Source organism: Notothenia coriiceps, unplaced genomic scaffold, assembly GCF_000735185.1.
Source record: "Notothenia coriiceps isolate Sejong01 unplaced genomic scaffold, NC01 NC01_scaffold00028799, whole genome shotgun sequence".
NCBI classification, from domain to species: Eukaryota; Metazoa; Chordata; class Actinopteri; order Perciformes; family Nototheniidae; genus Notothenia; species Notothenia coriiceps.
In genome coordinates this window covers 369,221-395,002 of record NW_011361500.1, presented here as the reverse complement: position 1 = coordinate 395,002, position 25,782 = coordinate 369,221, and the positions used below count along the sequence as shown (strand labels likewise).

Genomic DNA, 25,782 nt, shown 5'->3' with positions numbered 1-25,782 from the left:
TAATGTCCTTGTACAAGCTGTCTACATGACTTGTATGTGCATTTGTCGCTTGTTTGTTGGTATGTGTGCTTTGTATGTGTCCTACACTTGTTCCGTTCACTGTGATTCCTGTACCCCACAGCAGGGCTGAACCTATTTACAGTGTCATCCACAAACCTGGGGACATCAAGGTGCCCCAGGCCCTCTACAGAGGCTTCTGTCCTTCCCCTGCTCCCTTGTGCCAAGGTCCACTCCCCTTCTCTGGCAGGTACTAACCTAGTCCATCACGCCTTGCTTAGCTAACCCTCCTCTGTATAGCTTAGCAACTGGATCTGGCAACAGACCGGAGTAGGGCCAGACAGGGACTACTGCCTTACTTTGTGTACAAACTACACAAGAAGGAGGAGGAGAAAGATGGCAATGGACTTCTTTTAGCTTTCTGTTTGTGTGTTTGCATGTACATGTCTCCTCACCTTATGTCTACCTAACTGCTTTGTATGTTGTCACTTTTAGTATGTTGCCGCTTTTTATGTTTCCAATGAAAAACAAAATACTACAAAAGCTAATTTTCGTTTTATAAAAATTAGCTTATTATTTCTCACCCTTTGTGTGTTTGTTTTTTTGCTCTACTTTTCACAATTTCAAAGGTGTAGCCCCACAGTCATTATTTGTCCATACATTTAGCTATTAATCTGCTCACATTTATGATTCTAAAGCATTACGGCCCTGTTTAAAGCAGTTTAAAATGGAGCTGTACCTGCTCCTCACAAACACATCTCCACAGGAGTGCAGCTGAAAGGGCTTCACGCTCCCACAAGCTGCTCGATTCCATCTGTCAGGAGGCTTCGACAAAACCAAGCCTCCATCTCGGGCCAAGCTACTTTCATGAGGACAATAATATACGTGATACTTATGGCAATGTGTTTGGAATAACCAAATGTGCAAAAAGCCTCGCTTTAGTTTCATTTATTTGTTTTCCTTTGTATTCACCGTCTTTCCTACCCTGCTTCACCTCATGGACGAATGCTCTGGTGTTTCAGTGTGTGAACCATTGCTTTCTATGTTATGTGTTTGTGTTGAATGTAGCTTATATTGTGTGCCATACAGTAAATGCCATGCATATCGCGCGTGTGTGTGTGTGTGTGTGTGTGTGAGTGAATGTGAAAGAGAGATGTTGGTGTGGTTGTAGCTCAAGTCAGGTTGTTGTTCTGCATAAGAAAGGGCAGTACAGGAGGATGAGAGGGCTGACCGGGGCCACCCAGCATAAATATTCTTCTTTGCAGCGTTGGAATGTTTTGCCTGCTGCTCTATGAATGTAAATATAAACACAGAGCCGTGCTGTTACCATAAATGTAATGGGGGAGTAAGAGCCTGATCCGGTGCGAGCCAGCGGACCAGTAGCAGCAGACTGTCCTGCAGCTGTCATGATTCATCTGCACACTGGGAAAACCAGGCCATGCACTCAGGTCTTACCCGTCTCATCACCAGCGCTGCCAGCGCCGATCACACACACATACTGTGTACACCGAGACATTTGCTCACGATGTGCTGAGTGACACATGCGAGCCCACACGCAGATACACACAATCTGAGTAGGGTATTCTGATCCGACTTTTTTAGTCTGGATCAATACCTGTGTGTCTTGTATTGCTCAAGACCTGGCCGATCACAGTGTTTAATTCATAAGCAGAATGCTTCACTGTGTAAATAACTGAAATACTTGATATGTATCACGAAATCAGGCTTGGCTTTTTGACATTGCTTTCCTATCTTTGTAAAACAAAGTTGACACATAATTACATGGATTTAAATGTACTTCCTATATATATTATTAAAAATGATAAATGGAACACAAGCAACTTGGTAAACAATCTCAAAATAAAAAAATTAACAAGAATTGTTATTCGAATGTAAACCTTAAAAATATAGCAAGCAACGAGTCAATTTAATTCCAGTAAATAAAATATAAACTGAATCAAATCAAAATCAAATTAACACCTGATCCATCTATTTTAATATCGGTATCGCCGCATCCTTAGCTTTAATTGAACCCACAATTATGACACTGACACATACATGCTGGTATTCTTCCTGCAATGAGAGCGGCTCACATACTGTGGCCATGTATTCACCTGTTTGTCTTAGTGGGTTTGTGTCTTATGTCCGCTGCATAATCAGAAAAAAGTGTCCCGAAGAACATCATGGCTAGCAATCAGCTGAATCACAATCAAATCAGACAGACAAATAGCAGACCCCTCCCTCCCGCCCCTGCAGCTTCCCCATTGGCTCCAGCCAGTAGGGGTTATTTTCGATGGAAGCTGTAGTAAGCACAGGCTTCCGCAGAAGTGGAGTAGGCTGGTTGTGAGGAATGAGTCAGAGCTTGTATCGGCCCTCTGCCCATCTGCACATCCCCCTCAGTGGTGTCATCGCAGACACATCCTCCCCCTTCTCCATCTGATATTGCCCCTTTCTTCTGGAGATAAGTCAGTACTGTACATCCTTGTCTCTGTCCACAGTGGACTTTATACGAGATAAAACCTCTGTTTAAATATGCATGCGTAGTGTAAACATACTGTGTGCCGTGGTGACAGTGTGCACCATCACAGCCTTGCGTACACACAACAATGCTTCTAAGGCTGCTTTGTTCATATACAGCTTACGTAAATGCAAAAGCCTGTGGACTGCAGCAGCAGGTGAGCTAATCAGTAACTATGTGTGTCTCATGCAAAAACACAAGACCTTTGACTGATCTGCACAAAAATTCAAGCATCAATAATTAGAAATGCTAAGAGCTTCTTAAAAGCTGCAAAAGCAAAAAAGGGGAGTTTGAAATAAAATAAATCACAGCGGGATTCAGCCGAGTACTCGTCTTAGGTGTTAATCATTCATCCCTCCAGTTTTATTCTTAGTCACAGTGAGAGGCGTGAAATATCTTTGACTGTCTATCACCTTAGCAGTGAATACATTTTTCCCTGTCAAAGGAGAAGAAAATAGTCGGCCATGACGAAGAGGCAGTGACCAAACATCTATGGGGGACATTTCAGCAGTGAAAAGGAAGACAGTGACAAAGCATTATTTAAATTTTAACAGTATACGCCTCTATACATAAGCTGATGTAATCCATTTGTGGGGGAAAGGGAGAGATAAAGTGCCGCGAGAGGTAGTGTCTGTCTGTGGAAAATGGCGTCCATCTGCAGTGTCCACCATTAATCAGCCAAGCAGAGCCAATTACTGTGCTGAGTCCCGGGCAGCGTGACCCGCTGAACCCCGCAGCCCAGATCTCCATTCACAGCTTCAGGATCTAGCTGCAACCGCCTCGGCCAAAACCCTGAAGTAGACAGGGAAAATATAGCGGTGGGAGGGGGAGTAGGTTTTGAATTAGAGAAAAGAGTCGCAGGAGAAATGGCTGGGCATAGAGAAAGGGCTTTTACCGCTCGGTAACTGTTTACATTCCTGGCAAGGATGAAAAGGCAAAGGGGAAAGGGAGGGGGAGGCAGGTCTTGTGATAGGGAGCGAGGACATTAAAACTGTAGGAATTCACTCCCATTTAGCGTGAGATTATCCAGGCGATTCACATCCTATGGACTGACTGTACACGCAGAAACACACACTCATGCATGCTGCACCAACTGTACAAATAAAGGAGGTTGCTGGCCTAACACTTTTAAAATATTCCACAGCAGTCTGCACAATATTTCCCATGAGGGAATCATGCTTCCAGCGTGCAGCCAGGTCACAGATTATGGGGGCGTCAAATCAAAGGCCAGAACATCGTGAAAGTCAGTTCATGTTTGTTTACACTCTGACAAATGAGCTGAGCGCTTCTGGGAATCTTTCTGCCTATTCTCCAGAGGGCCGAGGCTGACACACTGGAATGCTGGTGTACTGTATTGGAGGATTTGAGGAGGGGACATTCTAGTGTGAAAGGAGATGAAACTTGGATAACCTCCAGTTCGACACATCCAAAGCTCTTGTTGTTATGCAGTCTTGGTTATTCCAGATGTGTGGGAGGGGGGGTTTGGCCTCTTCTTGAAGAAAATTGAACAAAGATGATTTTTTATGGGAGTGTTAGGGTTAAGCGTTAGGTCTCGCCTTGCTGGTGATGATGGGGGGGGAGAGCGTTTGTGACAGCCCAAAGAGGAGCTGCTTCCCATCACAGCACACAAGATAGGGAACACGAGCCCCGAACACAAGAGCTTCTAAAACTGGAGCCCCTCTCTCAGTGGAGGGTCAGACAGGCAGAGGGGGCCAGGAGTAAGAGCGATGTGCCATAGCCACCATGTTCACAGTCAACATCTCATCCTCCATGTCGCTGGTGAGGAGCCTGCCCCAACGCACTGTTAGGAAATGCTCTTTCAGAAGCAAGCACCGTTTCGGGATCATAAGGTAACCATGGAGATCTGTGTGCCTCATCGAGACGGGATGAAAAGCTGTGGATGGGGAGCGTGGTTATTTTCAGACTTTTTTGAAGGAAAGGCAGTTGTTTTTTGCACATTTAAAGGCATTTGATACTTGACAGGTTTCTTTTTTCAGCTTTTCATCTCAGGTACAAAAAGATCTAAAAGGCTTTAGAAAAAGCAGGCATGTTTAAGATGTGTGAGTACAATCTGATAGAATATTTCCCTGACTCTTGCCTTGTGAAACGCTACATTTAGAAATCATGCAGACCAAGATAGATCTTATTCATTGGTTGTACAAAATACCATCTGCATCTTCAGGAAATGACAAATAAATACGCTTAAAGAGTCTGGTTAAACTTCCTGAAGTGGGCACAACTTTCCGATAATCTTAATTACTATTAGCGGGGTAATCAACGCTCTTTCCAGTCATTCAAGGGTCTGATTCAGAGAGTCTGGAATGCTGCCATCGATGGGAAAAAGGTCTTAACAGCGAATCAGAGCGCAGCCATTAGGGATCGAGTAGGAACTGTTCCTGCAGACCGCAGGCTGAGTACTGCGAGAGAAGACCACTAATGGGAACCATGCAGTGTTTTCTGTTGAGTGGAAACACTGTGCGACTTGGTGTGTGCATATACTTTTGTACGTACATGTATGTTTATGTGTGCATTTTGGTATATAAAGTATACGTGTGTGTGTATTTGTACTGTATGTGAGAGGCCAACGATGGGCTTCCTAGAGTGTGTGTGTTTGCTTTGGTGCGGAGTGTGTCCTCAGAGGGCTTTTGCTGCACCATAGCAACGGTTGGGCCTCTCTAGCATCTTTAAACTGAGGCAGTCTCCTGGAGGATCAGTGGCTAACGCAGAGGGGCCTGTTGAGCAGGAGGGGGCTCATTGTGTTTGGTACGTTATTATGAGTGACTGTTTAAAAGTGTACACATGTGTACAATTCCATGAGATCTACATGCAAAGCAGAAAGTTCTATACAGCCAGTGGGTAATGTGCATTTGGAGCCTAATGTGTTGCTGCTGGTTTTATTGCATCATTGTATCTATTGCAGAACTGTTATCAGTGTAATCCACATCATCTTATTAGTGATACGATTATTATATGACTATTTAATGGATTCATAATTGTGTGAGTGGTACTGCTACTGATTAATCATTTAAATGTTATATTGGAAGCACTGACTTCCAAATATACAGAGCATCACAGACAATAGAAGATGGCTGTTGTTTGGAACAGCCTCTGTGTATCTGTAATTTTATGCTTTTGCGGTTTCTGTTTTGGTCATACATATATATATTGTTGTATCTCCCACTGCTCATTTCTTCATTGCTCTGGGTGCTGCCCTTCACCCTGACCCTGTCCTTCTGTCTGGCAGGGAGCCGAGGAAGGTGTTGCTGCACAAAGGCTCCACAGGGCTAGGCTTCAACATCGTTGGCGGGGAGGACGGTGAAGGCATCTTTGTGTCCTTCATCCTGGCTGGAGGGCCGGCTGACCTGAGCGGCGAGCTGAGGAGGGGCGACCGGATTCTCTCGGTCAGTATCTCAACAGCAAGCTTTGTTTGTGCACATCAAAAACTGTTACATATTTTAAGTAGTTCAGCCAAATCCTGTTGCCTGAATAATGATATTAAATTAATTTGACCTAGTGTTTAGAAAGCCAGCAAACACCTGGCCTGCTGAAATGTTCTTGAGCAAAACATAACATTCATAGAAACTCAGAGGGAGCTTACCTGTGTTCTGCATGACATGAACATTTAGTGAATCATTGAATTGAAGTAACCAATAAATAACATCATGTGATCATAGCTCTTGACCTTTTCACACAGTGTTGCTCTAAACGTAGCTGCTTGTAGTCTGAAAATACATCGCCACACATCATTTAAAAAAACGAATCAATCTAGGCTTGAATACATTTCTTTAATGCAACATTTATTGTGTGTGATAGCGAAGGTTATCAAAACAAATAAAGCAATCTTATCTTTCAGTAAAATGTAAATGTATTTACATACTTTTAATCCTGTCACATTCAACAATATCACTCAAAATGACCACTGGCTGAAATTTCAAACATCTAGCTTGATAAGATCTGCTCCATCCAGTTAGACCTCTTCTCTTTTCAATCATCCATGAGCTCGACCAGTTTTCTCCACAGATCTCCACAATAACACAAGCGGCACACCTTTAGGATCTACACTGGATTGTTTTTGCTAAAAGATTTCTTGTCTGTTTGTTGTAGGTGAATGGAGTGAACCTAAGGAATGCCACACATGAGCAGGCGGCCGCAGCGCTGAAGAGAGCTGGACAGACTGTCACCATCATAGCTCAGTACAGGCCTGAAGGTGAGGGCCGTCTCATATCACACATGACTATCTATTTCACACAATCCCCAGTAAAACAAGACATGAGGATTTATACACTTCAGATGTTGTGTGGATTAAACAAAAACGTTATTATGTGTTAAATGTAGAGGTGCTAATAGGGAAATATTTGCTGTATCTTTGAAAAGAGCTGCGCTTGCTCTTACTCCTTGTTTCCAGTGTTTGTGTTTGCTAGGCTATCCTACTACAGATGGGTGCTTTGTTTACCAAAGAGTGATATAAATCTGCTCTCATACAGAAAGAAAGAAAAAAACATTACCCAAAATCTGTAACTATTGCTTTAAAGGAAAGGCATTTTTTCCAAGTTAGTTGTTTGTCAAATTAAAAGAAAAATAGTATCATATAAACACATTTAAAAAAACTAAAATTGGGAACAAAGTGTAGGGTAATTCAGTTATGATAAACATTTTTCTGCCTGAGTGAGGACTGCAGATGGAAATGAGCTATTAGCTATAATTTGGCATAATTAATATCTTCTCTTTTCTGAGATTAATGTATTTGTATGCATGGTCCTTTTTGAAATAAATACATAATATAATAAATATATATTTTGAGCATCAGGGATTGTGCAAGAAGCATTTTACATTCAACAGAGAACAAAATAATACATAGAAGCAACATTAGTCAATACTTTTGTAAGTTTCAAATGTTTTTTGGGTTTTTTGTTGCCTTCTTTTTTTATTTACCTTTACAAACACTGCCTATAGCGTTTACCTATGGCATTTACCAGGCGGTGAATTTCAGAGGAAAGAAGCTGTCAAGTTGCATTGTGGGAAATGTAGGATCCAGTGTTTTTGAAGCTTAAAACAATTCAAGATATATCGGCTTCTGCTGCTTTAAGAGAACCCATTTCTTTAATCTGTCATTCAAAAGTCCCCCGCCTTTAATAAAAAGCAGCATTCAAACCACAGTTATACCCCTTTAACGTTGCAAAGAAACACCTGATTTGGCTGTGGATACAGCGTGATCAAATGAGGGCAGCGCTCCTGAAAGCTGCAGGAAGTATTCAGGTTCAGGGGCGGCTCTAGTGTTAGCAGCAGGCTCAGAGTTGATCCACAGCAAGGCGGGCAAACGAGCCGCTGTTGTCCTTCTGTTCATACTCCCCGCTGCTGGTGGACACAACCCGGGACAGCGATGGAAAGCGGACACTAAGCGGGAAGTACGAGCTAACGACACCAAAGGACAGTACAATAGGAGTTCAAACTAAAAGCTGGAACACGGAAAAACTTCCCAGTAGTATCTGTCTACCAGCCTGTGTGAATGGGGGATGGGCTCGACTACAACAGCAGAGCAGAAGCCGCATGAAGTCCCCAATGACTGGATGAAGAAACCGGCGAAATAATAGTCACAGTTGCATTACATTAAGGTGGAAAGAGGGGGAAACACTACGGTGGATGTTGGATTACTGAAACAGGAACAAACCGAGTGAGGTAACGGGTCTATTTTGACTGCTACTGTACCGAGGAAGTGTTGCTCTTCCTATCTGTAACCTTTAGTTTTATTCCTGTTGTCAGTGTAACAAGTTACTCCCTTTATGTCTGCGTTGTGTTTTCAAAGTCTTGAAATGAATACCTTAGCTTGAAGGACATGTGATAGCCTCAGCCCAACTGTACCCAACACAACCACTTCTACAGCTGACATTACCTGGAATCAGCATTTGTCTGGTTTTATGACTTGCTTTTCGTTATTTCTCTATTTAATTTCGTATTTGAGGCTAGTTGTAGTCGCTTAATGTTGTGATTTACATGCAGCAGGATTTATTTGGGTACATTTAACAGTTGCTCTACAGTTCTTATTTAACCTAAAGCTTTAGGTGGGGACTCAGAGGTGTGTTCAAACAGGTGTTTGTCAGCTTGGTGGTGTTAAACTGTGACCTCACCTCTTCACTTTGACATTACATTTGTATGATTCACAACACTTTAAACTCTCTAACCACAAGTTCATTTTAATGCTGACTAAAGCAGAATGTGTGTGTTTGCTAGCCTCAGGGTTGTTTGTTACTTAAAGAGATTATTGTACACACTGGCACTATTCATTCTTTGTAATAGTACTAGAGATTTGCTGTACATTACAGATTTCTTTTGCTGCTGAATTCTTCTCAGTGTTTTTGTAATTCATTGCGTGTGTGTACTCGAGCATACTGGGTTATGCTATAACAACAATGGAAAGGATATTGTGAGCTTTAGATCTAAGGCTGAGTTCTCAGGTTGGACTATGACAGGAATGTGAAGAGGCATAAGTTGTGGCATGCTCAAACTCCATATAACTTTCTATTTCAATAAAACACAAGCCTTGAATGTCCAATAACTCTCCAAGGTCATAATGATTGAGGTGGAACAGGATCGGTGAAATGGCGCGGGGCTAAGTTAAAGAAAGACAAAGAGTGAGATAAAAACAGACGGAACGGCCTTGTAGCTTTTTCTTCTGCCTCAAAATACTGAATATAATGCTTCATTCTTGTCCATGTGAGTTCATGTTGTCCCGCATGCCAGACCAATCAGGCAGCATCTTGCGTGGTTAGTTGAAGGGGACCTTTGTTTTCCAAACCAAATCAAGCTTTCAGCTCTGCGCCCCCTTTGTAACCCAGTGAAGGACTCTTATCTGTTTGTGTACAATGCCTAACTACTCAAACTGGCAAATGATTGACTTCCTGCCACGCCACTGGTGACCTGAGATCTGTCGCCAGTATACCTGCTGCCGTCCTAAAGCGGTGTGTGACATGTCGTTCATTTGAGTTTGGAGCAGGAGGAACCCCCAGTGAGATGTACAAGGACAGTGAGGAAGTGGAGGGTGGATGCCGGTTTACGCAGGGCAAAATGCCTGGAAAGTATTCTCAGGGGCCGGGGCCCGGGCATCCACAGACCTCTGATGGTAGGCCAGCTCTGAAGACGACAAGAAGCCCCGGTGGAGCACACAGGCTGCAGCAGGACGCCGCGTTGACTCGAGTGGCTTCCTGGAGCATCACCAAGTCTTTAACTCGCATTCAGCTGGGAGGAATGGAAGTGAGGGGTGTGTATCCACACGCTGCCTTGCCCCACTATCAAGGAGCGTAATTACACACAAATCTGCATGTAGGAAATGAGAGGAGGGTTCTGGAGGAAATGCTGAACTCAAAAGGCCTCTCAGCTAGGGCTGCACAATTAGTCACATATTGATCATGATCATGAATTTGGCTTCAACAATTGATTGAACACGATTGGCTGCCATATTGTCTCTCAAAACGTGTGCTGTGACAACTTTCAGAAATTGTGTGGCTGCAGCTTTGAGTACAAGTTATATGCCATAGAGAGCAGGTGAGCAAAGAGGAAATGCACTGAATTCAAGTGCAGAAGAAAGTTATTTTGAGTCTTGCTTTTGATGCAATGATGTGTTAATTGGCAGAAATATAACCCAGCATGAAAGTGAAAGCAGTGCTCTTAATTAGATTTCGGTGAATGTTTGTAGTTAGGGTTCTATTTATATTTTTCTCATACCGGTCTGCATTTCAAACGTTTGTAGAAATAGCTAAGCCAGGGTCTACATGTTCATCGTGCTGAGGTTTATTATTGGGGAGGGCGTGTGTGTCTGCCCTGGCTGGACTACCCCTGAGAACATAACACACTCTCACATTACAAGTACATGCCTGCTGTGTTGCATAACTGGATCAAAAGAGAAGCGACCGTCCCCCAAAATAAAAAGCTGTACGCCTAATGAGGACGCGCAGTGGGAGTGAGAGATACAGAATAGTCCCAGTTTCTATTAGCTGTCGTTTCTTCCTGTGGGTCACCCCTAAAAATATAAGCTCGCTCTTGTGTATTAAGTGTTTTAATAGACAGAGCATTATCGTTTATAATATTGGTACCCAGCATTCAGCAGCGTGTATGTGGGTAGTAGGGTGGATGAATAATGAAGCTGGATTGATCACTGGATTAGTCATTAATGAATTAATAGACATTGCAATTATGACTCGGTCTGGAACCTGGTACAGATGATGAAGTTATTAGTGAAACCAGATCATTTAGACTTTATGTTTGCAGCTGCTGTAGATTACAGCCTTGTACTTTTTGATGCAATAAGAGGTTAGCATCTGAGGGCCAGGCATGTTTTATGATGTACAAATGGCGAGTTTTGAAGAATAAATGTGTCTTTTCAGTTTTGTTCGGCCATTTGTTAAGAAAATGTCAGGAACAGTGAGAGCTGTGATTTGGATTGATGGCATTTCCTTTTGTTGAACATATTCATTGCATAGCTAAAAATTCAGTTTTATTTGAATTCAGTTGAGACGGCGTCAATTGAAATTGCATGAAGCTTTTATTTGTTCACTTGGTAACTCACAGTTAATAGATGACAGGAAATAAAGGGAGGAGATGAAGAACGACCTGCACCAAGGTCCCAGGCTGGATGCAGCTTCACCTGTCAACTCTAATCATAGATCAATCTCTGATCATTGGTGTAGCCAGAAGTCAGTTCAATTTGCATCCATTGTGATCTAAACGTTTCCGTTACAGTTGTGACTTCTATTTGTGTTTTGTTGCTATCTAACATCTGATTTCCTCACAATCCATCACGGCTACTCCGTGTCCTCCATGTGTGAGGAACAAATAGTCGATTAGGTTTCAGTATAAGGTGTCTTCCTCCTCTGGCTCTGTTGTGATCCTCCTTCTCCAGTATCACTGTGCTTTCTTTATAATCGCTGGGAGTATCCTTACATTCCCTATAGTGTTTCATATCATGTGACTCTCAAAATGATTTGAAAATGAAAGCACCCTTATCAAGAAAGTAATGTAGTATGGTGTGTTTCCCTACAAACGCTGCTACTAATGATTTATATTGTATTGCCCATTTATGCTCTTGTTTATTGATCTATAAAGAAGTCCCATAGTCCAAGACGACGTCTTCAAATCTGTTTTTTTCCAAAGCTAAAATATTGTGAAGTGAAGAATTTCATTTTCAGATTTCAGAAGCTGGTAGCAGATCATTTTGACTTGTCTTCAAAAAATACTCAATAGTTAGTAGCCATTTTTGTAATAGTTGACCACTTATCGATCTCTTATTGTGGCTCAACTTCCTGCTCTGTTCCACAGATATTGTGATTTACTGTACACAGATGATGTGTACTGATATCATTAACAACCAGGTGTGGCAGCAGTTTATTGTTTAGCTTATGGTTCCCACCCTAACTCCCAACAGAGGCTTAAGACAGCACTCTAACGTCCACAGCGTAAGGTGAATCATCTGGATGTTGGGAACGCGACCACAGCATTCAGCTCCCCCACCTGTAGTGCTGTCTCTGCGGCCCAGCCCTTCAGGTTGGTGTAATCGTTAGGAGTGCTTCTAGTTACTCTTTGTCTTGTCCCTAAAACCCCTCCTCTCCCCAGCTGCCTGAGAGACAAGTGGACGATTCTGAATGGCTGTTTCTGCGTTTTGTTGTCCCTGTGTGAGGAGTGCTAGCTAGGATGTTGCTCCTGGTTACAGGCATTCAGGCGGTGTCTGGTTTCCTCACCTTGCAGCGTCACCCTGTTGTATTGTTAACCCTTCGAGCAGAGACCAGGGCGGAGGGCTGGCACCGGGCCCGGGGCACGATGTGTGTTTGCTTTGGATCCCCTTTAGGTATCGGCAGGGGGTGAGAGTTCAGCGACCTGAAGCTTGTCTTTGCACCTGCCCAGACATTTTCTTCCGGGAGCTTGGACTAACTTGGGCTGAATCCCCTTTTTGAAGGCATGGATGTTTGTTTTTCAAACTTCTTAGTGGCTTGTTGGACTGAATCTGGACTTTGGTCTCGTGTTGTTCAAGTTACAGGAAGTGTTGCCAGCTATGGATGATTAAGCTGTAAGGTAGGAATTGACCAGCATAAGATATGTGGAATAAATGTAGACGGTTTTCTCTTGCCCTGGTTTTATTTATAGGCTAATTATGATGAAGACATAGATATGTTGGGCTATTAGAGAAATAGCATATGTTATCATATGCCTTTTTAATGATGGGATTCTAGCTTATACTAGACAGCAACATGAATAATTAACACATCATTTTAACTGTGATTACTGTTCTTTTGTCAGCTTTGACAAATATACTTCTCAAAACATTCAGATGGACTTATCTTTATTGATCTATTTAAGTTGATTGCTCACTATACAGTTTTTTTTTGTGGTCCCAACACCTCCTTTGTGTGATCACATGAGCGCCCGGCCTACTTGTTTTTCTAGCTGCATCTGCCGGTCTGTTGATCTAGCGGTGCGCTGTGTGCTGAGGTGGCCTGGCTTGTTCCAGCTAGGCTCAGAGCGCTCAGCGGCTAATGAGAGCGTTGTTAATGAGGAGGTCTAGGTGGATTCATTCATCATCCCCCTGCTCCCGAGCAGCAACTGGATTTACGCACCTATGACAAATGGTCATGCATTTGAAATTGTTGGAGGCCTTTTCCTTTTTTTAACCACACTAAAGAGCCCATGTTGAACTTAATTAATCTGTGTAATTAATTACCTGACATGAGACAATACTGGATGTGTAAGGCAGATCTGTGATAAACCATCTGTTCCCGGGGTCATTAATCAGCCTAAGGATTCGCTGAACCTTTCCTCGATTCACTGCAGAGCAACTGAGACTCACAGGTCTAGAACAAGAGAGCACAATTTAGGTCTGAACACTGTAACTACCACCATAACCTTTAGTTTAGCTAGTTTAAAGTCCAAGGGGGTCGTCAAGGAATGAGATGTTTTATTATCGCAACAAAAACACTATCATTTTCAAAATGCTCACATGAGTGAAAAAAGCTGCAGCCAAATTAGTATGTATGTAATTTAAAATAGTTTTAATTGTTTGTTTTTTCTATCTGTCATATCTGTAATGCGATACAATATGTGTTTCATAGCCTGCCTTGGTGGTTAAAGGGCTAGTGACACGAATAACAATAGCTTTGGCCAGGATGATTTCTAAAATGACATTTCTTCCAATGCCTGGGTACGTAACGTATTTATGCTCCAGGAACTATTTTTGAAATGTTTTGTCCGTTTCTTCAACGCAGAGTACAGTCGCTTTGAGTCCAAGATCCACGACCTGAGGGAGCAGATGATGAACAGCAGCATGAGCTCAGGGTCAGGATCCCTGCGCACCAGTGAGAAACGCTCCCTCTATGTCAGGTAAGGCTGGAGCACACACACACACACACACACACGCACACACACACGCACACACACACACACACACACACAGTCATGTTTGCACTCACAACATAATCTTTTAAGATCTGTATTCAAAATAGTAACTGTTATGTAATCAACCTGTGCTCTGCGGGGGAGAACACAGCTGAAGAAGCACGTGTTTCAAAAAGCAGCCACTCTGTCAGGGATGAAACATGAAACTCCACACTGAGCTTTTTACAGGATAGGATTTTATTTAGGGCACGAAGTTGAAACAATTCATCACTATCATATAGTCGACGGACGGGCATCCCCTGTTGTTGCCTTCACGCCACAGGAAACTGACTCTCCTCTGTGTAATGGTGATTGACAGCGGGGGCTTGTGAAAGTGACTCGAGATATGACACTTTGGGCCAAACTGTATGGATGCTCGTTTAGGAATTAAACCAGGTGGCATCCTGCCAGGGTCAAGGTGAGAGCGCTGGGTGATGTAACGTCCATGTGCTCCACCGTATCTCCACTAAAGCGCTTCACTTAACCAAAACCTAATAGCTACATCACTAGATTGATTAGGTTTGGACCTCACTGGGATACATCAAAAGTGTATAGGTGTTATCTGGCTGGACGCCCACTACAGAGAGAGTAGTGTCTCCTATAGACTCCTGTGAGGCATGTAGAGCCTCGCCTGCTCCTGTGCGGTGACTCAGCTCTCAGTTATGTTGGGAAAGCTGTCTAGCTAGCCGGCTGATGCAGGAGCCGCCATGTCCTCGCAGCCCCGCCTCAGGAATGTGGAGGAGCTGAGCCTTTTTTGAAGTGTTTTTGAAAGGAAAAAAAACATGTGTCACATGTTCTCCCACTCTCTCTGTTAGTGTGTCACGGCGCTATGGAGTGGTTAAGACTATGAATTTGAATATGACTTATCAACCTGTGTTAGAAAGTGCACTTGTTTCCTTGTTAGGCGCTCCAGCTGATAATCTCCCACTGGATTGCGTCATGACAGTTTCAGTCACATTGTTCATTTACTGTCAGTTGCAGTTTCAGTTGGCAGCTTCGGAAAAATCTTTAACCGTTGGGAAATAATTTATTTGGTCCACTACTTCTCTGCCCGACTTATCCCCGGCAATATAACCTGTATATAAAAGCTTGTAGGTCAAGTCAAGTTAATACCAGTAGAGCCGGTATTAATACCTTTTTAAGAAATGAAATGTGGGTTTACCTGTCTGACGAGATTGTGACGCACTCTGGCAGACAATAAACAGTGGTTGTCTACAGTGGAAAGTATGTGGCAACAACAGGTAGACATTTCCAGAGGAAATTCATGAATGAATGAATACGTTTGTTTGTTTGTTTGTTTACAAAGACACTAGATTACTTTCAACAGGTTTATCATTGTCATCCATGTTCCACATACTGTTCATAATGGTCGGCTCACAAACCGGATGCTAACAAAGTGAAATAGAAATCTCTTATAGTGTCTCTAAGTGGTTGATTATAACTGGAAAACAACTGATTTTCAGATTACCATTTTAATGAAGTGATGAAATGCACAGCCTGCCAGTTAATGTTAATTTTGTAATATAGCTTTAAAAAAAAAAAAAAAAATTGAATTACTCTTCCCAATAAATGACTACTGTGTATGATTTAAATACAGTACAGTTCTGTAAAAATGAACTGTATTTTTTCCAACTATATTTAGAATAAAGCGTTAAACAGTAGTGCGCCGTTTACAGACCTTTTTTAGTATTGCAAATCGTCTACAAAACCAACCCTTGGCAGTGGTTTCAATGCATTTCCTCATTTTAAACAGAACTGTAAATTAACTCTCAATGATTTTTTACATGTGCTGTTGAATGAAAAGAACCAAATGAACACTGTAAGGGCAATTTATTTAAACAGCATTTGTATAGGAGTGAACCTTTCCCACGCTTTTTGATTTTATTTTTTTTACAGTTTTATCAATGCAACCCAGAAAACAATTAGTTTCCACTGTAAAAGAAAAAGAAACCTCAAATATAATGCATGAAATTCATCGCTGCCATTTTGTGCCATGTGTGGGTAATTCAATCTTAGTGAAGTGGAATCACAGCACACAAACTCAAGATAAAAGGAAGGAAGGAAGGAGTGTAACCAAAGCCTTGTGTTTTCTCAGAGCTTTGTTTGACTATGATCGAACGAGGGACAGCTGCCTGCCCAGCCAAGGCCTGAGCTTCTCTTACGGAGACATCCTGCACGTCATAAACGCCTCTGATGACGAGTGGTGGCAGGCGAGGCTCGTCACCCCGCATGGAGAGAGCGAGCAGATCGGGGTCATCCCCAGCAAGAAAAGGTACGCATCCTCTGCTAACGAAACACAAAGCTAATGTGGCTACTACCGTTCATCCCCAGCCTTTAACTTGTGTTCCCATTTAACAAACTGTTATCCATCATCGATAGCCCCGCCCACCTGTCACAAGGACAGATACAGGAAGTCGTTTCTTGCTGTTACACTATAAAAACTCAACTATTTTATTCTAACCTTTTATGCTCTTAACTTTTTATATATTACTATATTTTATTCAATATGCTCCTTAGATAACTTTTTATTATTTTCTCCTCATGGCATTGTGAAGCACCTTGAGGTGACGTTGTTTTTAAAGTGTGCTATATAAATGAAATGTATTATTAACTAAGAACTCACATCCATAGTTTCTCTTTTGATAACTGAACTAATAACTAGGGATGCTCCGATCGTTATCGGCCGATATTCACTCTTAGTCGTGTGATCGGGTTTCTCTATAAATGCCGATCAGATGACGCAAAATACATGAGGCTTTTCTCTGCGCTGCAAAAGAAGCTCGCCAAAATGGCTTCACCAGTCTGGCAGTTTTTTTAAGGTGCCCGAAAAAGACAATAAAATAGCAGTATGCAATGTGTGTGAAGCAGAAAGAGAGAGATCAGCTGCTGCTGACGGAGACACGCACCGGATCACAGCTCCGCCCGCTCTGACCGACCGGTGGGCAAAACACACACTAAGAGTTAGACCTAACACACTTAGCTATTTTATCTACCTCTGGAACTAGCTAAACTAGTTATTTATTCTTCACTGTCGGGTCACTCATTACTGGATCAGTGAGCTGTAAACTTAAATAATGTACTTCATTTGAATGTAATAGTTATGTTGTTTGTGGAAGCATATCATGTGTTAAAAAATGAATCTGAACTTTTTTATCCGTTACGATTTATAAACTGAAGTTTAAAATATAAAAATGAACTGAGTTTCTAAACATCAGCATATATTACCGGTCATAGTCCGGTAATTACCGGCTAACGGAAACTCTGCTACACAATTCACAATACAACACTTGGATGGAAGATCCCCATAGCCCCCACCCACCCTATGATCGGATCGGCGATCGGTATCGGCCGATTCTTTTTCCGTTGATCGGCGATAAGCCCCAAAAACCCTGATCGGAGCATCCCTACTAATAACTTTCATTCATTTCATTCACATTGTTCATTTAATTTAACATGCGATTCCTTGCAAAATGTATGTAAATAATATCCTACTTTTAAATGTGGCCCTTCCTTATGTTCATTTGAAACTTAGTCTACAGATTTTGTATCCGTCACTGTCGGCATCCTTTTTTATTTTCACCTCATGCTACGACGAAAACAAATGATTTTGTATTTCCTCCCCAGAGTTGAGAAGAAGGAGCGGGCCAGGTTAAAAACGGTCAAGTTCCACGCCAGGACAGGCATGATTGAGTCCAACAGGGTAAGTGTAGAGGGGCAGCTGCCCCCCCCCGCCCCGCCGCAGCGAGGCTCCAGAGCTGCTGCTGGGCTACCAGGGAGACGGCCTGCCTCCCCCTGTGTGTGGGAGAGAGACCAGCACCTGCTCTGTGGAGCGAGCACAAACAAAAGCTCGTATTACTGTGTAGATTACAGAAGCTCCGTGGAGAGGAGAGGAGAGCTCCCCGTAACCTCGGCGGCTCCTTGATATTAAGAAATGGGCTCCTCCTAAATGTCTATCAGAGGCGGACCTGTCAGATGTAATTTGCAGGAGTGTAAATCAGCTGTGCTGTTGTGTCTGTATCATCTATAATGCACACAGATCCAGCCTAATGTTTTAAGTGGGTAAACAGCAGCCTGTTTACTTCACATTGATATGCCATTCATTTCCACCCATTACCTGCTTCTCATATCTCATTATTTGATGTGTATTGTTTGTTTTGCATTTCATTTGTGTTTTTTGTTTTTTTTGCATGGGTGTCGAGTACCCTCAATGAAACCCATTCTGTTTTTGTTTTCACCCTCTCGTCGCCCCCCCTCCCTCCTCCCCCTCTCTCACCCACACATCGACAAGCAGCCAGTCAAAGTAAAGCGCAAAAAAAGCTTCAACCTGACACGCAAGTTCCCGTTTTACAAGAGCAAGGAGAATATTGTGCAGGAGTTGGTGGAGTCTGAACGTGAGTACCCCCGCTGTGTGATGGAGGGGGGGGGCGGGGTGGTGTTGTGGCTTTTTTTTTTTTTCTCGTCCTATCCCCTTCATGCTTCAGTTCTGTCTCTCAACTCTCATCTTTCCGCTCACCTCCAAGGGATGGTTTGTGTGACGGCACCACTCTCATCCCTTTTTCTCACTGTCCCGGAGAGATGCCCCACACACACATATCGAGCTGTGTGGGGGGAGGGGGGGGGTCTCTCCAGTGTGTCTGCATCTGTCTACGGGCTCCAGAGGAGTGTGTGCTGCCAGCCGGGTGTGTGTGCGTGGCTGCGTTAACACACAGGCCCTCACAACACGGCCATGCTGCTCCTTGTATAAGTCCTGATCAGTCCTGCAGTCAGTCACTGACCCACAACAAGAGGAATCTCATTAACTGGACAGAAGCTTTAACACTTAACAGGACAAAATCCCACTTTAATGGGATTGGGCCTGTGTCATTGAAAGGCCGTGGCTTACTATGAACAAAGTGGGGCTCAGGCGTAATGAGTACAGCGGCGTGTGTCAGCGGGCCTGGCGAGCAGCACTCCTCTTCCTCTCCGCCCCGACTCTCACTAACCTCTTCTTCTTCCTGTCTGCTCTCTTCTCTTGGTTTCTGCTCTCACCTGTCGGGACACCTAGGACTTCCCAGGGTTAAGCGATGACTTTTATGGATCAAAGAGTTTGAGTAAGTGTGTGGTTGTACTGTGTCAAGCAGCTGTCCCCTGAGCCCAGAGAAAAAAATGCTTTGTCACTGCAGACCCAGCTGGGAATGCTAAACCACACACACATCTAGCCGAGACACACACACACACACACACACACACACACACACACACACAAAAAGATGCATTCACAAGTGAGGCTGAGTGAGCGTTACACTTATTCTGGATGTCTCATGGGGACGTTATAATAATTTGTTAGCAGAGTTTTGTCAGATAAGGTCACACGGAGCTGAGTGTAACTGTCAGTGTTTCTCTCCGTGTTGGAAACACGTTTCCCCCCTCGCCCGCTCCCCCGAGTCAGCCTGCCTCCCTCCTGTGGACGGCCGAACGCCTCCATGTTTTCTTTGTCTTTTCCCTGAAATGAGATCCGGCACAGATCGAGCAATAGGAAGCGTTGGCCAGGGGATTGTTGGTCATTTGGGATACTGTCACAGGAAACACTTAATTTCCTATTGCTTGCACCTAAAACCACTTCCCTAATATTACGAGAGCATGGCTTCCGCACCAAGCAAGACTTCTACTTTCTTTATTCCCCCCCTTTTTAATGGCCTACATGTCGAGAAGCAAGGTGCTTTTTTTTCTTGTTGCATAATGCTGTTGAGTCTGGTGAGAAATTATTTTCACCGATAAGAGAATAAGTTGTAATTTCAATGTGGCTCTACTCTTTTAATCTAAAAAAAAAAAAATTATTAAATGATCTGCAACTCGCTCTCTTGTGCTTTTGCAGAATGCCTGACATCCAACACAAGTGACAGTGAAAGCAGTTCGAGTGAGTCACCTTCATTTCTCATGGTTTCTTTCACACTGCCCACACGGATGAATAACATTTTACCTGTGAAATGACAACTGCAAATTAATATTCCTCCCGGTGTCTTATCAGCCATGCCAGTTTGATTGTGTTCCTTTTTTTAAATGAGGTGTAAACTTTTTGATTGTTTTGTTTTTACAGAGGGACAGGAGGACACGATTCTCTCCTACGAGCCGGTCATTCGACAGGAAAGTGAGTCAATCCCTTCTCTACAGTTGTAACTAAAAGTACGAGTGATTGTTTCTTTATGCACCCTCACCTCCCTTATTCCTCTCCGTGCAGTCCACTACACGAGGCCTGTCATCATCCTGGGCCCGATGAAGGACAGAGTAAATGATGACCTCATCTCTGAGTTCCCCCACAAGTTTGGCTCCTGCGTACCTCGTGAGTCCACAGCAACAATCGTACCCAAACGGAACCACCGAGCGAAACAGTGGGCATGAAAATAACCTCGCTCTTCCTCCCTCCGCAGATACGACTCGTCCGAGGCGAGAGAACGAGATGGACGGACAGGACTACCACTTTGTGGGCTCGCGGGAGCAAATGGAGAAAGACATTCAGGATAATAAATTCATCGAGGCCGGCCAGTTCAACGAGAACCTGTACGGGACGAGCATACTCTCGGTCCGGACTGTGGCTGAGCGGGTGAGCACAGTGGCTTCATGGAGGGTCCGAGCTTGGAACTCATCTAGAGAATATTCACTATTTCCTCAAATCTGTGTGTTTTTTTTTTTTAAAACAAAAGAACCTAGATATCACAAATGATTGGCACTTAATCTACAAGTGAACGTGGTTTCATTATTTTTGTTGAAATGTTACAACAAATTCAAGTATTACTTTGTCAAATGTACTGTTACAAATGTTGAACGTTTCTGAGAAATTCAAAAGAAATCAATCCTAGAAGATTTTAACATTTTCCCCGATCCTCCCTTCCAGCAGGGGAAGCACTGCATCCTGGATGTGTCCGGGAACGCCATCAAACGACTGCAGCAAGCACAACTTTATCCGATCGCCATCTTTATTAAACCAAAATCCATTGAAGCCCTAATGTAAGTTTGAGGTGTGTGTGTGTGTGTGTGTGTGTGTGTGTGTGTGTGTGTGTGTGTGTGTGTGTGTGTGTGTGTGTCGCTTTGGATAAACTTGTCTGACATGTAGTGTGTGTGTCTCACCTCCGCTCTTCTCCTTTCAGGGAGATGAATAAGAGGCAGACGTACGAGCAGGCCAATAAAGTCTTTGACAAGGCGGTGAAGCTGGAGCAAGACTTTGGAGAGTTTTTCACAGGTCGGTCTCGCTGCCCCTCTGAGTCACACATTCAGATTTGGACAGATTTTTTGTTAAGATTGTTATCTGTAAATGATATTACATTTAAAATGTAAGACTCAAACATGTTCAGTTCAGCTGTCTGTCCATCACACAAGACGAGCCGTAGAAGAGTTAGTCAGATCTTTGGCACTTTAGCTAAAGAAATGACTGAAAAACAATTAGTGAGAAAGATTTCAGACTCATTGTCCGTCAAACAACTACTTGATTAATCAATCAACGTTTCAGATCCTCCAGGTTTTTAACATGTAAATGTATAATGTACTATATGAAACATCCAAATAAACTAAAAAAAACATACCGCTTATTTTTTGCATGAAAAACTACTTAAAAATAAATATATGTTTAACTTTCTTTCTGTCGAACAACAACCTGATTAATACTGTAGCTTAACGGTCCAGATCCTATTGATTATGTTTTTTATTAGTAAAGATAATCCTTTCCTATAAGATAAGTCGACATTTAATTTTTTTTATTCTGAGAGCCATGTTTGCCTGAAAAGCTACAAATGTTGTGTGGGTGTTTTTGTGTCTCCAGCTATCGTACAGGGTGACTCACTAGAGGAGATCTACAACAAAATCAAGCTAATCATCGAGGAGCAGTCTGGGCCCTACATCTGGATCCCCTCCTCAGAGAAGCTCTGAGCTCCCTGCCCCCCCCTCCTCTCTGCGGCGCTGCAGAGCTCCCCTCCTGCCTCCAAGAGACCCCNCTCCCCGCCCGACCGCCGCCGGCCCCCACCCGCCGCCGCCCCCACGGCACTCCGCACGACCCCCCCTCCTCACCTCCTTTTTGCAGATATGTTTCATATCAAGTTTTAGTGTCATCATTATGTTACTCTCTAAATGAAAAAGAAGTCTTATCACCATTACTGTGACTGTGCACACCCCTGCATGAGTTTCTCAACAAATCCATTCAAGACTGGAAATGCCATTCCAAAGGAATTATGTCAAATGAAAACAAAAGGGAAAAGGAATAAATCCTTTTGTGAACTGGGACTGACTGAAGATCAGAATGTTACAGGATTCGGGATTCAAAAAGAAAAGTTGCAGGGAACCAGAGACAAATCATACCGAGTCGGAACACTTTGTAAATGTTCATCAAATCACATTTAAAAAGACACGCAAGACGAGAAGCGAAGACCAATAAAGGTTTGTTTTTTCTTTTTCTAAAAAGACTGGATAAGATCGAGCCCTGCTGATGGTACTGTTCAAGGAGTCGTCTCTTGTTTATAATGACTGAGGAAATTAGTGGAGCCGACAAACTGGTGATCTATTTATCACGAAGCAGCTTGCTGATTGGTCGCCTGCCAGCCCTCTGCGCTGCGGCTGATAAAGACATCTCGCGAGGCAGATCAAGAGGAAGAAATGCGTTGTGAATCTCTACATTTATATTATGAAATCACAAGATAAATGATAAAATCCCACTGAGATTTTACTACATATTAAAAACTACACATTTTACACTTCACTAGAATTGTCAATTTGGAGGGCTGTTAGATTTCATTTTTCTTTTTTTCTCTTTCTTTCTTTGTGGGATTTTTTTGCTTGTGGTTTTTAGCTGCTCTGTGTAAAGGACGGGGGTAGAGAAGTGTAACTGGGCTCTCTGCAAAACACCAAACTGCCTTACATCGAATACAAATTCTGTTTTGTGACTACCTGTTGTCTGTGAGGGAGGCTGCACACAATTTAGGAAAAGAGAGGAAATACCCTCCTCTCTTCTCCATTTTCTTTGTGTCCTCCAACTGCCAGGAGGCCTGACTTGAGTGCAATAGTTAAAACAAAGTCTCACCTCTGCAATAGATGAAAGTCTCACCCGCGTGGGCGCCTTTTCTCCCCCGTATTTCAACCTTTCTTCCTATTTAATAAAATAATTTGGCCATTGGATTACAATTTGACCAGCCGGCGCCTCCTTTCTCATGTTGAGCAGCAGACCGCCCGATTACACTCTCTGCCTTCCGAGAGGATTCTCTTCTGATTGAATGGTCACATGGTACTGTCCTATCTGCCGCCATGACGGTGGCCTTAAAACGGGTAGAACAAGACAATAATTGTATTGGATGTCCTAACGATTAAAGAGTCAATATAACCTGTTTTTTGAATTGTCCCCCTGTCCCCTTACCAAAAAATAACACTAAAGTCGGGTTTGATTAAAAAGAAAAACCTACATGCTTTGTGTAGCCTATCTATACATGTATGAGTCCTTGTTGGCAGGTGCTGAACCTCTGTATCGAGCTCTTAGTGCGTCAGGAATCTCTCACGTACAGATACCATTTCCCCCCCCCGACTGAAAGGCCACGTTAGGGCGGAGGGTTCAGAGCTGTCGGGTGTGAAGTACTGATGGTGGTTTTGTCGCTAAGCTAAAGGCAACCTAACGGCGTAATCAGGCTGTATTTTGTGTCTTCTCTCTCTTCGTGAGCTTGTTGAAGGCCGTCGGCGTGGTAACCTTTGAGACGGCTGCATCGCCAGGATTGAAACTGCTCCCCCCTCCCATGCAGATGTGTGCATGTGAGCGAGTAAGTCTGAAGAAAAGTGGAACGCCCCCCGATCCTGTGAACTTTTTCCTCCTCAGCTTCTTGACGAGTGCAACAGAAGTTTTTTTTTTCTTCTTGTTTTTCGAGAGCCAGACCCAACAGGAAGTGGTAACCGAGACCTCTGGGTCCCCTGCTCTCTCCCACCCACAGAGCACCTGTACCTGCAGGCATTTTCTGAACAGGTGTGCCCCCCTGCCAGGCACCACTGCTAAACCAGCTGTCATTACCTGTGTCAAAACCAGAGTTCAGGGAATAACCGAAGGGAACAGAGCCATTTATAAACTGCTTGCAGACTGTTTCAAAGGGTGTGGTAGCTGTACAATGTAAATAAGCCCCCAGCAGATCCCCCTCACCTGTGCTTCATGCATGTGTGAATCAGACTGGGAATAAAACATGTTTTATAGACCACAAATGTCAGGTAAGTAAAGTTTGAGCTACTCTTGAGATATAATTTCCATACAAATGTGCTGTATTGTTGGTATTTCTCTTCAAATACCTATTGGAAAACTTAACTAGTCAGTTGGGAATTCAATTCCCTCGAGTAGGGCCTGTCTACATGTGATTTCTTGTGGAACGTGTCTGGGTGTATAGATTTAAAAAATATATATATTGTAAAATAATGAAAGAGATGCAGTCAGAAACCTACACAATATCACAGAAACCAGGAGCATTGATCAATACATCATTAGAAGTTTAGCATTGGTCCTCTCTGGTGTTTAGTTGAAATACAGCTGACTGTTAACAATGTGCGTGGTATTCATACCTCAGTCAGCCATGTCAAAGCCCAAAGAACTTGATTTCATTTGAACTCTTTCCATTGAGGATGTGGTATATAACGAACCTGAATGCCTCTGTGTGTGTATAATTGATGAGGGTCTTTGTTCTGATGAGAGAAATGATGACATATGCTTTTATTTTTTGGGTGGGGGGGGGTCAGGGTTCTTGTTTGTACTTTTGGGTGATGATGTTTATGTTATAGCACATCTGTGCAGTAAGTGCTTGCAAACATGAACCCTTTGATTGTACAGTAGTTTCCTTCCTGTCACTGCAGGTGGTACAGCCTATCAGGACACTCGGCCTCATGGTCTTCCTTGTCCTAGTCATGAGGGAACAGTCCTGCAACTTTTGTTTGGGTTTTATTTTGGGACTTGACAAGAGTTTATTTGTTTGAAAATAAAATATGTGACTCAGTTATGATATTGATCCGCTTGTTATTGCACTTTAAACCCCCCCCCCTCCGTGGATTTGAAAATAAGTGTAACAATTATTCACATTTGTTTTGTCTTTATTGACGGAAGACAGTAGAAAAAGGTAGGAAGCATGAGGGAACGAAAGACCCAGGCTGAAGACAAACTGGACTGAATGTGGTGTGTGTCAGAAGACCCCACAGTTACATAAACACTGAGGAAACTGATGAACATTTGAACAGAAACATTGATAACATTTAGCTGGAACGAGCTGCTGGAACTGATCAAGTTCAGACACAGTTAACACGGGGCTGACAGCAGGTCAGTTATTCCTCCATGATGAGGTTCTTCTTGGCTCGGTCCAGCCGGTCCAGGATTTCAGTGTAGAGTCCAGACATCTGTGGGTTCACCAGAAACAACCGTTGAGTGAGGTTTCTGCACTTTATAACCAGTAGGTGTGTAAATCACCACCGTGAGATATATTGGTTCTTAGGGAAACTACATGATATCTGCTGATGTTACAAAGTCTGCCACCATTTCAAACAAATCCAGGGGCCTGCCATCAATATAAAACAATATTAAATACTAATTTAACAACATTAATTACATTTATATCAACTAACAACTCAAACTAAACTTAAATATCAGTTCAACATTTTATTTCTGTCTCCTTCAGACATTTCACGTACCACATTGAGTGAAAATACTTTTTCTGAATTTCAAAATAAGGGCGTGTTTTGAGATCATGTGTATGAATGTTTTCTTTTAGGATCGGTGATCAAAGAACCGATGATTGATCCAGATAAATGGAACGCTGCCCCCCTACTAACATGCAGGACTATTCCTCCTCTATAATACTCCACAGCTACACCCACCCCCC

At 43.0% G+C, this 25,782-nt stretch overlaps 2 protein-coding genes across 10 annotated transcripts in view; one reads left to right on the top strand and one right to left on the bottom strand.

The window, feature by feature from the left end:
* dlg3 (discs, large homolog 3 (Drosophila)) overlaps nucleotides 1-21,893 on the top strand; it is a 71,113-nt gene extending 49,220 nt beyond the window's left edge. For 4 of the 9 annotated variants that reach the window (XM_010786124.1, XM_010786123.1, XM_010786129.1 and 1 more), the window contains 13 exons: nucleotides 5,760-5,916; nucleotides 6,620-6,722; nucleotides 13,762-13,876; nucleotides 16,026-16,202; nucleotides 17,555-17,630; nucleotides 18,222-18,321; nucleotides 19,785-19,826; nucleotides 20,007-20,057; nucleotides 20,148-20,249; nucleotides 20,338-20,510; nucleotides 20,802-20,914; nucleotides 21,055-21,146; nucleotides 21,723-21,893. In XM_010786124.1, coding sequence (XP_010784426.1) covers nucleotides 5,760-5,916; nucleotides 6,620-6,722; nucleotides 13,762-13,876; nucleotides 16,026-16,202; nucleotides 17,555-17,630; nucleotides 18,222-18,321; nucleotides 19,785-19,826; nucleotides 20,007-20,057; nucleotides 20,148-20,249; nucleotides 20,338-20,510; nucleotides 20,802-20,914; nucleotides 21,055-21,146; nucleotides 21,723-21,829 — 1,408 coding nt within the window. In that variant the 3' untranslated portion in view covers nucleotides 21,830-21,893. Of the gene's footprint in view, nucleotides 1-4,167; nucleotides 4,366-5,759; nucleotides 5,917-6,619; nucleotides 6,723-7,725; nucleotides 8,192-12,186; nucleotides 12,575-13,761; nucleotides 13,877-16,025; nucleotides 16,203-17,554; nucleotides 17,631-18,221; nucleotides 18,322-18,974; nucleotides 19,021-19,784; nucleotides 19,827-20,006; nucleotides 20,058-20,147; nucleotides 20,250-20,337; nucleotides 20,511-20,801; nucleotides 20,915-21,054; nucleotides 21,147-21,722 lie in introns of those variants that run through there. The other 5 variants (XM_010786127.1, XM_010786128.1, XM_010786130.1 and 2 more) reach the window with 4 other exon arrangements.
* A 3,119-nt stretch (nucleotides 21,894-25,012) lies between these two features.
* Nucleotides 25,013-25,782, bottom strand: part of tex11 (testis expressed 11) — a 10,903-nt gene continuing 10,133 nt past the window's right edge. The window contains exon 27 of the mRNA XM_010786158.1: nucleotides 25,013-25,300. Coding sequence (XP_010784460.1) covers nucleotides 25,229-25,300 — 72 coding nt within the window. The 3' untranslated portion in view covers nucleotides 25,013-25,228. The remainder of the gene's footprint in view (nucleotides 25,301-25,782) is intronic.